Genomic DNA, 13,067 nt, shown 5'->3' on the forward strand with positions numbered 1-13,067 from the left:
TGAGCAACGGCAGCCTTCCACCAGCTTTGCTGAGCCACTAGGGGAGCACCTCGTCGGAGTAGTCGAATTAGTAAACATTCTTTTAAGAAAGGCACTCTGGGTTGATACTTGAGTGAGAGATGAATTCAAGTCAATTATTATGTTTGGCATTAATCACCTTTATCACTTTGATCTGCAGTGTAGTTTTAGAGTAGCGTCTGAGTCTGCATTATAGAATCATGGAATGATATGGCACAGGAGGAGGCCATTCTGCCCATCGTGCCTGTGTCAGCTCTTTGAAACAGCTATCCAATTAGTCACATTCCCCTGCCCTTTCCCCATAGCCCTGCAAATTTTTCCCCTTATCTCTATGTCATTCATATAAAAGTTGGCTGAATGGTGTCAGTGTTCTTTAATACAGCTTTAAGGGACTGGTGAAGTGGGTAAAAAGGACTGTTAATGCAAAGGTGCTTTGTGTAACTTTTCATGGAAGAGGAATGAGCTGGAACCGCTGTTCTATCAACTGATCCTCAGTCTCTGTGACTACAATGAGTTGTGCTCGCCATCCTTCTTCTGCTTCTCCCTTATCTTCCTCTCATCAGCTGGTGACGCTTCTTGTTACTCTGCCTCCTCCAAATGCAATCCCCTTTGTATTAACAGGTTGTACAACATGCAACACACTACAATATGTGACAGACTTTGTGTGTAGTATATTGTAGGGAGCTCTGAGATCTATCCAAGCATTTGCTTCAATACTGCAATACTGTGCTCAATGATGTTCCTGGTGGTCCCACAGCAGTGATTGTACTTGAGCTATTCTGGTGCAGTGGTGTGTCATCAGCCTTTGGATGGGGTTTGTAATGCTGTGAATAGTCTAGGGCTGTTTTGCATCAGTTGCTGCAGGTAATGGTCACGAAGTGCAAACATTCTCCTTTGCCAACGTTAGTGGCATTTATGATGAGGAACATGATTTAAAAACTACCAGCATTTTACAATGACAAAACAATGAATGGATTAAACAAATTGAATTAATAATACTGAATGAAAAAGTTACAATGACAAGGAGGATGACTGTGTTAGAATGTATTTTGTACAGGTGAAATAACTGGAGTGCATGACTAGTTGCCAAAGTGACCTTGACCCCAGCATGTAATGGTTGTGAAGGTACATCTCCAACAGCAATTTTAAGGATGAAGGAATCCTGCACATGATGGGAAACAGGCTAACCAACAATGAGGAATGAGACACTCATTTGCTCCAAATATAATCAGCTTTTAACCCCAATTGCAATAATTACTTTTGCAATAATTGTGATTCTTACAGATGGAATGAAATAACAATACAATTAATGGTACAAATGCCCAACTTTTAAAAAAATACATAAACTCAGTATGAAAGCTACATTTTGTGAGCATTGTTTTACATAAATTGATGAAATGAAAATGATATTGTAACTCAAGTTTTATTGCACAATGATCTTCTTTCGCCTCTGTCTTCCTCGGTGGAAATAGTCTCTTCAAGAATTGGTATACAAGCATTAATCATTTTTACCATATTGAGTTTGAATACATAAATGAAATAAAGATCACATTAGAACCAAACAAATGATATATGTTCTCTTTTTACAAAGCGACAATACACACCATTTGAAAGATGGGTATCTCATTGTACTTGAAGGTGATTGCAACTGAACTCACTCTACTTGTGTTCCAGACTTGAAAAGTAAGTTATGGGTCAGGAAACTGATGCATGCACAGTGCCTGTAATTGTACATCAGTAAGTCAAGAATTGTTGAAGCATGTTGTTCATATTATTAGAAATCAACTAAAAATAGACTGAGTTTAAGCAATTTCTGCACGTACATCTGGTCTCATTATTCTTATTACTTCAGACCATTATTTTTGCCAGCTTAGGAAAGGACCTTCTACAGCACTTGAATGACAAGGCTACAAAGACATCATTTGTGTTGCAAATATGAATTTTAACTGTTCTACTGAGTTAGAACTAAACCAGTAGAAAAGTACAAATACAGTAGTTAAAAAGTGAAGATACTGATAATCCGACTGATGATGAACCCATCTTTCAAATGGCTGACAAATTATGACATTTTTTTTCCAGTTAGAACAGCTAGAACAAATGAAACAAAAGTAATTTCAAAATCCATTAAATGAAACACAAAAAGGACCTACACTGCAGTATTTTTCTCTTAAAATCCTTACAATATTCCATTTAAAAAAAAACACACTCATAGTACTATCACCACTGGTAAAGCAAGAGTTCCAACAAAGGATGAGCAAGAATGCCATGTCTGGTTCATGCAGAAATAATTTTGGAAATCAACCAAAGACTTCAACCCAAAACTGTACATTGCTTACTGCCCAGGTATGAACAAAATGGTTCAGTTTCTCAGGTATATTAAATAAAAAGTTATGTTAAATGCACCCCTGGTTTAATTGGGGTCTACACAAACTGTGCACCCTATGTAAAAATGTAAATGTACTAAAAACATTGCAGTAACTATTCCAGTTATATTAGAAAGAACATAAACCCAAAATAATGGAGAACGTTAATTGTATTGATTTTCTTAGATTTGTTTCCTAGATTGGGAAATGTTGATGTAAAAAGGGACCTGGGTGTCCTTGTACACCAGTCACTGAAAGCAAACATGAAGGTACAGCAAGCAGTTAGGAAGGCAAATGGTATGTTGGCCTTCATTGAAAGAGGATTTGAGTACAGGAGCAAGGATTTCTTACTGCAGTTATACAAGGTCTTGGTGAGACCACACCTGGAGTATTGTGCGCAGTTTTGGTCTCCTTACCTATGAAAGGATATACTTGCCATAGAGGGAGTGCAGCGAAGGTTCACCAGACTGATTCCTGGGATGGCAGGACTGTCGTTTGAGGAGAGATTGGGTCGACTCGGCCTGTATTCACTTGAGTTTAGAAGAATGAGAGGGGATCTCATTGAAACATATAAAGTTCTGACAGGGCGAGACAGACTGGATGCAGGGAGGATGTTTCCCCTGGCTAAGGGGTCCAGAACGAGGGGTCACAATCTCAGGATACGGGTAGGACATTTAAGACTGAGATGAGGAGAAATTCCTTCACTCAGAGGGTGGTGAACCTGTGGAATTCTCTACCACATCACTGAATATATTTAAGAAGGAGCTAGATAGATTCCTAGACACAAAAGACATCAAGGGGTATGGGGAGAGAGCAGGAATATGGTATTGAGATAGAGGATCAGCCATGATCATATTGAATGGCGGAGCAGGCTCGAAGGGCCGAATGACCTACTCCTGCTCCTATTTTGTATGTTTCTATGTTTCTATTTTAATAAAAATAATCATCTTCAATAAAGACTCAAACAATATAGATTTATAAACATTCAACTTAAAATTGCAGTTTTGTAAGTAAAGCACTTGGAAGCATAGGTTTCATGGAACTGTATAATAAAAGCCCTTAGGACACTTTCAAAGTTCCAATGTGTGAAACAAGGTTTAGTTTAGAATTTATAATTGAGTATTCTTCATATAGTCTCATGTAACTTATTTCTCTTCCTCATAAACTGAATTGCTACTATACATTGAGATCCAAGTTTTAAAAAAAAATCAAAATAGGATTTTATTGCTCTGTGTTTACATGTTAAGACTTGTTCTGAGGGATTTAAATACTTGGAGATTATGATTACATTCCATATTTTCTCAAATTTACAAACATGCCAGTATATGTATTGCCATCCTTGTAAATCCAAAAACTATGACAGATCTTTTTTTAATAAAACAAAGTTAAAACACTACTGCAAGGAAAACAGTGAATTTATTCATCAGAGAATTTTTATCTTAGTAAACATATTGATGAAATTAAAATCAGGAAATATACATCATCTTTATATATAAATTTAAATTTTGATGCAAAAAATAAAACCAAAATAACTTGCTAAATTTTTCATCCTTTGTCTTTACCATTCTGTGCTTCTATATACAAAGTAATTCAGACATGGTGAAAAGCAACCCTTTAAGAGTTAACAGTATGCTTTCCATTAGGACCGATCTAGAGTAGAAATGTATTATTGAAAGTGAAAGTATTATAAAATACTGATCTCAGTCATACACCTTTTTGTTTTACCTTCTACCTTTAAGCTATTTTAATATACAGTTTTTAAAAAGGGACACCTCTATATATAGATTCCAACTTCCATTGGTTGTTCTATTGGGGAGCCGCTGTAGGCGTGGTCACTGTCAGAGTTTTTTGTGTGCTGGTTACCTGTCGTTGCTGTGCTAGGAATGACCGATTTGCATTTGGACCAACGCCTCCCAGTCGGGCTTCAACACCCATCTTCTGAAAAGCCAAACTCTGAAAACAGTCCACGATTATTTGTCTTACATTGAGAAAAAGAAAACAACAAAAAAAGCTGGTAGCAAACAAAGAGTGACCCAAAAGGATACCAAGAATTACCTACACTTGGAGAAATACCAAAATGCACTCTTACAGCAGCCCACTTTTTTGCGAACTGTGGAAATGAGTTTATTGTCGATGATAACTATGCTATCGCTAATCACCATTTTTCCTGGAGATACCCCTAAGTTTGAAATATGCCATAAACCCTAGAGTTTTTTTTAAATAATTGTGTTCCAATAAAGGAGGAATCATGATTGGAAAAACGTGGGTTAATTAATGACAGTCAACACGGATTTGTTCAAGGCAAGTCATGTCTGACAAACTTAATTGAGTTCTTCGATGAAATGTTTCAATTGTCCATATAAAATTGATAGCATATATGGACTTTAAAAGGCGTTTGCTAAAGTGCTCAATAATAGACTTGTGAGCAAAATTGAAGCGCATGGGATTAAAGGGGCAGTGGCAGCATGGATACAAAATAGGCTAAGGGACAGAAAGCAGAGAGTCGTGGTGAACGGTTGTTTTTCAGACTGGCGGGAAATATACAGTGGTGTCCCTAGGGGTCGGTGTTAGGACCACTGCTCATTTTGCTATATATTAATGACCAGGACTTGGGTATAGGGGTGCAATTTCAAAGCTGACAGATAACACAAAACTTGGAAATGTAGTAAACAGTGAGGAAGATAATAGCAGACTTCAGGAAGATGTAGTCAGATTGGTGAAATGGGCAGACACGTGGCAGATGAAATTTAATGCAGAGAAGTGTGAAGTAACGCATTTTGGGAGGAGGAATGAGAGGCAATATAAACTAAATGGCACAATTTTAAAGGAGGTGCAGGAACAGAGAGTCCTGCGGGTTCACATACACAAATCTTTGATGGTGGCAGAACAAGTTGATAAACAGTTAAAAAGGCATATGGGATCCTTGACTTTATAAATAGAGGCATAGAGTACAAAACCAAGGAAGTTATGCTAAACCTTTATAAATCACTGGTTAGGCCTCAGCTGGAGTATTGTGTTCAATTTTGGGCACCACACTTTGGAAAAGATATTAAAGGTTTGGATAAATGCAGAGGAGATTTACCAGAATGGTATCAGGAATGAGGGACTTCAGTTATCTGGAGACACTCAGGAAGCTGGGATTGTTCTCCTTAGAGCAGAAAAGGTAAAAGGGAGATATAATAGAGGTGTTCAAAATTATGAGGAGCTTTGATAGAATAAACAAGGACAAACTATTTCCATTGACAGATACCAAAGGACACAGATTTAAAATAATTGGCATAAGAACCAGATGTGAGATGAGAAGAAATTATTTTACGCAGCGAGTTGTTAGGATTCCTGAAATGGTGGTGCAAGCAGGTTCAATAGTAATTTTCAAAAGGGAATTGGATATATACTTGAAAAGGTAAAATTTGCAGCGCCATTGGGAAAGAGCGGAGAGTGGGATTAATTGGATAGCTCTTTCAAAAATCCGGCACAGGCACAGTAGGCTGAATGGCCCCCTTCTGTGCTGTAAGATTCTACGATTCTAAGATATGTCATCTATAGTTAATAATTTACCTTATTGTACCATGCTGTTACTATCAACTCCTCTTCATACTCTCGAAGTTTTGCTTGCTCACATTCCCGCTAGTATAAACACAGGGAAAAAACTGTAAATCTCCACTGAATTAACTGCATTATACACAGGATACCTTTTCTGCATTAGAGCTTTGGAGATAAATAAACCAGAAAAAGTTGAACTTATTTATAATCATAGTGCAAGAATACTACTATCTACAATATTGTATTTACTATACTTTGAAATTGTAGAACTTGGTTTAACAAAACCAATTAGACGATAATTTGACTGCGAATTTCCTGGATTCCACTTACGCAGAAATTGCGCTGAAATTTAAATGGTTTCTGCGGCGATCTTACAGATGGGAATATTATACCCAAAGTTCCTGCTGACCTCTTTTGCCTATGCTGGAACGTAAAAACTGGCATAAAACAACAGCAAATACAATGCCACGGTAATAGTGAGTCAGCTGCTGTCTTCTGCCATGGCGCCACACTCTGAGAGCCTCTTGCCGCTGCTGTTCCTTCTCCTTTATCATTATTATGAAGAACTGGGGTATGCCCAATGGGAAGGCCATTCCAGCTGATTAGTCCGTCTGAATGCATGGTGGGGATGAGGATCCAAAAAGTTTTGCCTGCACTGAGACTGACTGCACTTTGAATAAGTATAGAGCACTTATACTCTATGTTGTAGGATTGCACCTGCAACCTCTCCACAGAAATGTGTAAAGGATTTTCACAACTACAGTGCACCATGGGGCAAGTGGTTACCAGACATGCATTGCAGGTGAGCCAGAGGACGAGGGACCAAGCCCAGAAACAGTTTCTCTCATGAGCACCGCGACTGGAGCTATGCAGACCTTGGACTCCAATTGGCAAGAGCCTGTCACTGCCATATTTGACAGGCTGAAAGATTTGCTTGGCAGAGTCGTGAAGCCAGGCCTCACACTTTCCAGTGGTACCTCTTAGACAGATTGCAGGGCACCCTGCAGCGGTACTCAGCATGTAGGGTTTGGCAGGAGAGACAGATGAGTTTCCCCTCAGGTTGCCTACACATCCATCCAAACCAGCTCGCCCCTTAAAGGATAGAAAAAGAGCCAGTTAGCAGGCACTGCCTTCTTGGACATGGCTCCAGCTGCAGCAGAGGCATCTCATGACACGGCATTCAGAGGTGCAATGCCATCTCTACCCCTTGAAGTCTGCATTGACCAACATCAACCAGCCACCATGCTTGTGTTTCCCATTCTCAGAGCACTCAGACATAGTAGTACAGTAATCACTAGAAGGCGCACAGTGTCTTCAAACTTTATTGGGTCATCTAGAGGAAGCATGATGGTAGGCAGTCGAAGCGCATTATTATGTAAATGCCCCCTAATAAATTTGGAGCACTTTATTTCAGCTTATTGTAAAACTTGCCCAAACAATGTGAATTTTGGCACGGGATCTCATTAACATAACTTGTTTTGCACAGCCTCCCTGTGGCCTCCTTTTTAGATTACTGTGAATTATAGCACATGTCCTTAGGCTCCTGAAATTTTGATCTGCGGCATAACCTGCCCTACCGTCAGCATGGCCTCGCAACTTATGTGTTTATATCTGTTGCAGCAGGATCTTCTATACTATGGGGTCTAAATTGGGCAGTGTAGCGCCCTTTGTGTTGGCGCTACACTGACTCCTAAGGACCCCAAATGGCGTCCGGAAAGTGCACGCACACTTCTAGAGTGACGAGCGCCGGATGCCATATTGGTAAAGGCATTCGCACAGACGCAGATAATGAACGCCGACACCATGTAAAATAGAGAGAATATGCGGTAGATCAGTGTGCAATGCTGATTTTGGAACTCAACGCTCCAGCCAATGCACTGCCTTAACCTTGCACAGCTGAACAGGTCTTAAACAGCATGGAAGACCCCACCAGCGCTATTAAAAAGGATCATGCAGGAGTTACAGGTTAGTTGCTGGATTGTTGTTTTTGGCTGCTGATGCATTTGTACCTGTTTCTGGAGGTCTCCTATACTTGAGTACTAGGACTACGACACATAGCCTAAAAATTAGAGCCAAGGCTTGCAGGATTGAAGTTAGGAAATGCTTCTACGCACAAAGGGTGGTAGAAGTTTGGAACACTCTTCCGCAAATGGCAGTTGATGTTAGCTTAATTATTCATTCTAAATGTGAGATTGATAGATTTTTGTTAACCAAAAGTATTAAGGGATATGGGGCTAAGGCAGTATATGGGGCTAAGGCGGGATATGGAGCTAGGTCAAAGATCAACCATAATGAATGGCTGAACAGGCTCAAGGGGCTAAATGGCCTACTTCTGTTCCTATCTTCCTATGTTCCTATAATAAAGTTTCAACAGGGGAGTGGGCTGGCTAGCTGTCAGGCAACAGCTAGGGCACTGGCAGAGTGGCAGGGGTGAGACAGGAATGCTGTCATCCTGAGAGAGGACAGCAGATTCATGTTCCATGGAGCCATGCAATTTGCTGCCTCCTGTTTTTCACCATCTTCTCCTGCAAGAAAGCAAGACATGTGTCGGTGAGTGTCTTGCAGGATGTTTGGATGATGTGCCTGTCATGGTTGAATAGCTGCCAGTGTGTGTGACCTGTGGGTGTGCAGCTTGCAACAGTGGTAATATGAGAGAGTGAGAGGAAGCATCTGATTGGAAGAGTTGAGTACTAATTGAAAGAGTTTGTTGGTATGTGGGTGATGGAGGGTGTAGTGCGTGGAACAGTGGATGCAGCTAGTGGTGCAATTGGTAGGAGATGCCACTTGATAATTGATCTCACTCACCTTGACCACAGGTGTCTATGCATTGAACTTCTTCCTGCACTGCATCCATGTTTGTGGTGCTATGCACTTGGCGTTTACTTCGTCCCCTACTGCCTCGGAGCATATGTCTGGAGGGCCTCCTGCCCCGCCGTGGATACAGAATGCCCCTTCTCTCTCCATTACTTACGCCAAAGCCTCTAGCGCATCATCTGAGAACCTTGGTACACGCTGTCTCGCAGGCCCGGTATAAACTCAGATTGGCAGAGTCTGGCATGCAGATTGGAGGATGTGCGATTTTGTTTTATTCGTTCTTGGATGTGTGTGTCGTTGGCAAGGCCAGCATTTATTGCCCATCCCTAATTGCCCTTGAGAAGGTGGTGGTAAGCCACCTTCTTGAACCGCTGCAGTCCATGTGTTGAAGGTTCTCCCACAGTGCTGATAGGTAGGGAGTTCTAGGATTTTGACCCAGCGATGATGAAAGAACAGCGATATATTTGCAAGTCGGGATGGTGTGTGACTTGGAGGGGAACGTGCAGGTGGTGTTGTTCCCATGTGCCTGCTGCCCTTGTCCTTCTAGGTGGTGGAGGTCGTGGGTTTGGGCGGTGCTGTCGAAGAAGCCTTGGTGAGTTGCGGCAGTGCATCCTGTGGATGGTGCACACTGCAGCCACAGTGCGCCAGTGGTGAAGGGAGTGAATGTTTAGGGTGGTGGATGGGGTGGCAATCAAGCGGGCTGCTTTGTCCTGGATGGTGTCGAGCTTCTTGAGTGTTGTTGGAGCTGCACTCATCCAGGCAAGTGGAGAGTATTCCATCACACTCCTGACTTGTGCCTTATAGATGGTGGAAAGGCTTTGGGGAGTCAGGAGGTGAGTCACTTGCTGCAGAATACCCAGCCTCTGCCCTGCTCTTGTAGCCACAGTATTTATATGGCTGGTCCAGTTAAGGTTCTGGTCACTGGTGACCCCCAGGATGTTGATGGTGGGGGATTCGGCGATGGTAATGCCGTTGAATGTCAAGGGTAGGTGGTTAGACTCTCTCTTGTTGGAGATGGTCATTGCCTGGCACGAGTGTTACTTGCCACTTATCAGCCCAAGCCTGAATGTTGTCCAGGTTTTGCTGCATGCGGGCATGGATTATCTGAGGGGTTGCGAATGGAACTGAACATTGTGCAATCATCAGCGAACATCCCCATTTCTGATCTTATGATGGAGGGAAGGCCATTGATGCAGCAGCTAAAGATGGTTGGGCCAAGGACACTGCCCTGAGGAACTCCTGCAGCAATGTCCTGGGGCTGAGATGATTGGCTTCCAACAACCACTACCATCTTCCATTGTGCTAGATATTACTCCAGCCATTGGAGAGTTTTCCCCCTGATTCTCATTGACTTCAATTTTACTAGGGCTCCTTGGTGCCACACAGAGTCAAATGTTGCCTTGATGTCGAGGGCAGTCACTCTCACCTCATCTCTGGAACTCAGCTCTTTTGTCCATGTTTGGATCAAGGCTGTAATGAGGTCTAGAGCCGAGTGGTCCTGGCGGAACCCAAACTGATCGTCGGTGAGCAGGGTTATTGCTGAGTAAGTGCCGCTTGATAGCACTGTTGACAACACCTTCCATCGCTTTGCTGATGATTGAGAGTAGACTGATGGGGCGGTAATTGGCCGGATTGGATTTGTCCTGCTTTTTGTGGACAGGACATACCTGGGCAATTTTCCACATTGTCGGCTAGATGCCAGTGTTGTAGCTGTACTGGAACAGATTGGCTAGAGGCGCGGCTAGTTCTGGAGCACAAGTCTTCAGCACTACAGCTGGGATGTTGTCAGGGCCCATAGCCTTTGCTGTATCCAGTGCACTCAGCCGTTTCTTGATATCACGTGGAGTGAATCGAATTGGCTGAAGACTGGCTTCTGTGACGGTGGGGATATCGGGAGGAGGCCGAGATGGATCATCCACTCGGCACTTCTGGCTGAAGATGGTTCCAAACGCTTCAGCCTTGTGTTTTACACTCACGTGCTGGACTCCACCATCATTGAGGATGGGGATGTTTACAGAGCCTCCTCCTCCCGTTAGTTGTTTAATTGTGCACCACCATTCACGACTGGATGTGACAGGACTGCAAACCTTGCAATCCGTTGGTTGTGGAATCGCTTAGCTCTGTCTATAGCATGTTACTTCCGCTGTTTAGCACGCATGTAGTCCTGTGTTGTAGCTTCACCAGGTTGGCACCTCATTTTTAGGTATGCCTGGTGCTGCTCCTGGCATGCTCTTCTACACAACTCATTGAGCCATGGTTGATCCCCTGGCTTGTTGGTAATAGTAGAGTGAGGAATATGCCGGGCCATGACGTTACAGATTGTGCTGGAATACAATTCAGCTGCTGCTGATGGCCCACCGCGCCTCATGGATGCCCAGTTTTGAGCTGTTAGATCTGTTCTGAATCTATCCCATTTAGCATGGTGGTAGTGCCACACAACGCGTTAGATGGTATCCTCAGTGCGAAGACGGGACTTCATCTCCACAAGGACTGTGCGGTGATCAGTACTACCAATACTATCATGGACAGATGCATCTGCGACAGGTAGATTGGTGAGGACGAGGACATGTAGGTTTTTCCCTCGTGTTGGTTCGCTCACCACCTGTCGCAGGCCCAGTCTGGCAGTTATATCCTTCAGGACTCGGTCAGTAGCGGTGCTACCGAGCCACTCTTGTTGATAGACATTGAAGTCTCCCACCCAAAGTACATTCTGTGTCCTTCCTACCCTCAGTGCTTCCTCCAAGTGGTGCTCAACATGGAGGAGGGCTGATTCATCAGCTGAGGGAGGACGGTAGGTGGTAATCAGCAGGAGGTTTCCTCTGGTAGTATGCAACCTTTATTCAATGTTTTAAAATAACTCAACAATTTGTAAACACAGAGATGGGACTTGCATCTGTGTTTTATGCGTGCGATGTCTGATCTCCGTTCAGACTCCATGTGGACCCATAACTTATAATTTGCAAATGTCAGAGTCCTACAAACGTTGAGCAGCCCAGTTGTTGCTCATTAAAAATTCCAGAGGTCCCATCATCATCACGCTGCACATATTGCAGCACACATTCACTTCCCAATTGACTTCCACCACTTCCTGCAGCCACACTGCACTTCCCCTTTAAGAGGTGCAGGCTGCCTTTAAGTGGTGCTAGCCACTCGCGATATCGGGGCGCGTCTGTTGGTGAGCACCGAATCAACAGCGCAGGTAGCGCTGGCTGCACACAGCAATCAGGTAAATCACCAGGCAGCACGAATCTCACATGCTGCCTGCATGTCAACGACCGGGCACAGGTTAATCGCGCACTGTGACCCCCACACCCAGTTTCAGGGGTTATCCAATATAACCCCCTATATGTTTAAAGGATGTTAAAAAATTGCAGTCTGCACTGCAAATACACCAAGTTCCTGATCACAAAGTTGCACACACCTCAGAAGACTCTTTACCATTTATATTTGTGATGTGCTACACAGTTAGACGGCCTTAACATAGGGACGTTCAATCTTTTGGAGCAAGGGGCTTGGATACAAGTGTCCAAACCAACAAGTGGGCCACATGATTTTGCAAAAAAGCAAGTCTGATAACCAAATATCCCCATACACAAAAAAATCAAACCCTTATACACAAAACAAGATGTGAGGCCACTCACACACACAAACAAAACAGACCTTCAGACACAAAAAAGACCCCTCCATAAGAAAGCCTACCCATGCACAAAAAAGCCAGACCCTCCATACAAAAAACACCTCTGTACACAAAAATTCCAAGGTCCAAACACACAAAAAAAAATTGAAGCCGCCCTCCTGTTCCCCTAATCCACACCCCATCCTTCCCCTCCCTGAAGCTTAAAAACCAGGAATCTTCAAAATCATCTCTGTACTCTTCCTGGGCTGGGTGCCTAATGATATCAGTCATTGTGGTCCCTTGAAGCTTGCTTTTGGGGATCAGAGAGGAATTCCCTATATTGGCCAAATCCTAATGCAGATTAAGCAGATGGCAAATATACCTTTTTGGTGGCGACCTGCAGCGGTCCCTTTAAGGACCGCTGGTTAGGCCATATGTAAACCATATTTTCCTGAACACAGCTGGCCCGCGCGCTGGCTGCATTCAGGGCAGCTCAATTTTGCATAGGGAGCCTTAAACAAACCTGTTTTGGGCGCGAGCCCTGGAAGCCTCTTTTTACACCTTCATCAATATGGCGGGTGGCATATTTCCAGTGCGTAATGAGCGGCGTGCTCTGCCCTCCATATTAGATGCTTAAGCGCCCATTTTGCACTTGAAAAACAGCCGTGGTGCCATCAAATTTCTGGGCCTAGTTCTCCATGAAAAAAACAGCT

At 43.1% G+C, this 13,067-nt stretch overlaps 1 protein-coding gene across 1 annotated transcript in view; it reads right to left on the bottom strand.

Annotated features, from left to right (window-relative positions):
• Positions 1 to 1,047: 1,047 nt before the first annotated feature.
• The window catches only part of hook1 (hook microtubule-tethering protein 1), a 65,894-nt gene continuing 53,874 nt past the window's right edge, over positions 1,048 to 13,067 (bottom strand). Inside the window, exons 21-22 of the mRNA XM_067990289.1 lie at positions 5,940 to 6,008; positions 1,048 to 4,334 (exon numbers count right to left, since the gene is read on the bottom strand). Coding sequence (XP_067846390.1) covers positions 4,188 to 4,334; positions 5,940 to 6,008 — 216 coding nt within the window. The 3' untranslated portion in view covers positions 1,048 to 4,187. The remainder of the gene's footprint in view (positions 4,335 to 5,939; positions 6,009 to 13,067) is intronic.

The sequence above is a fragment of the Heptranchias perlo genome, chromosome 9, assembly GCF_035084215.1.
Source record: "Heptranchias perlo isolate sHepPer1 chromosome 9, sHepPer1.hap1, whole genome shotgun sequence".
Classification (NCBI taxonomy): Eukaryota; Metazoa; Chordata; class Chondrichthyes; order Hexanchiformes; family Hexanchidae; genus Heptranchias; species Heptranchias perlo.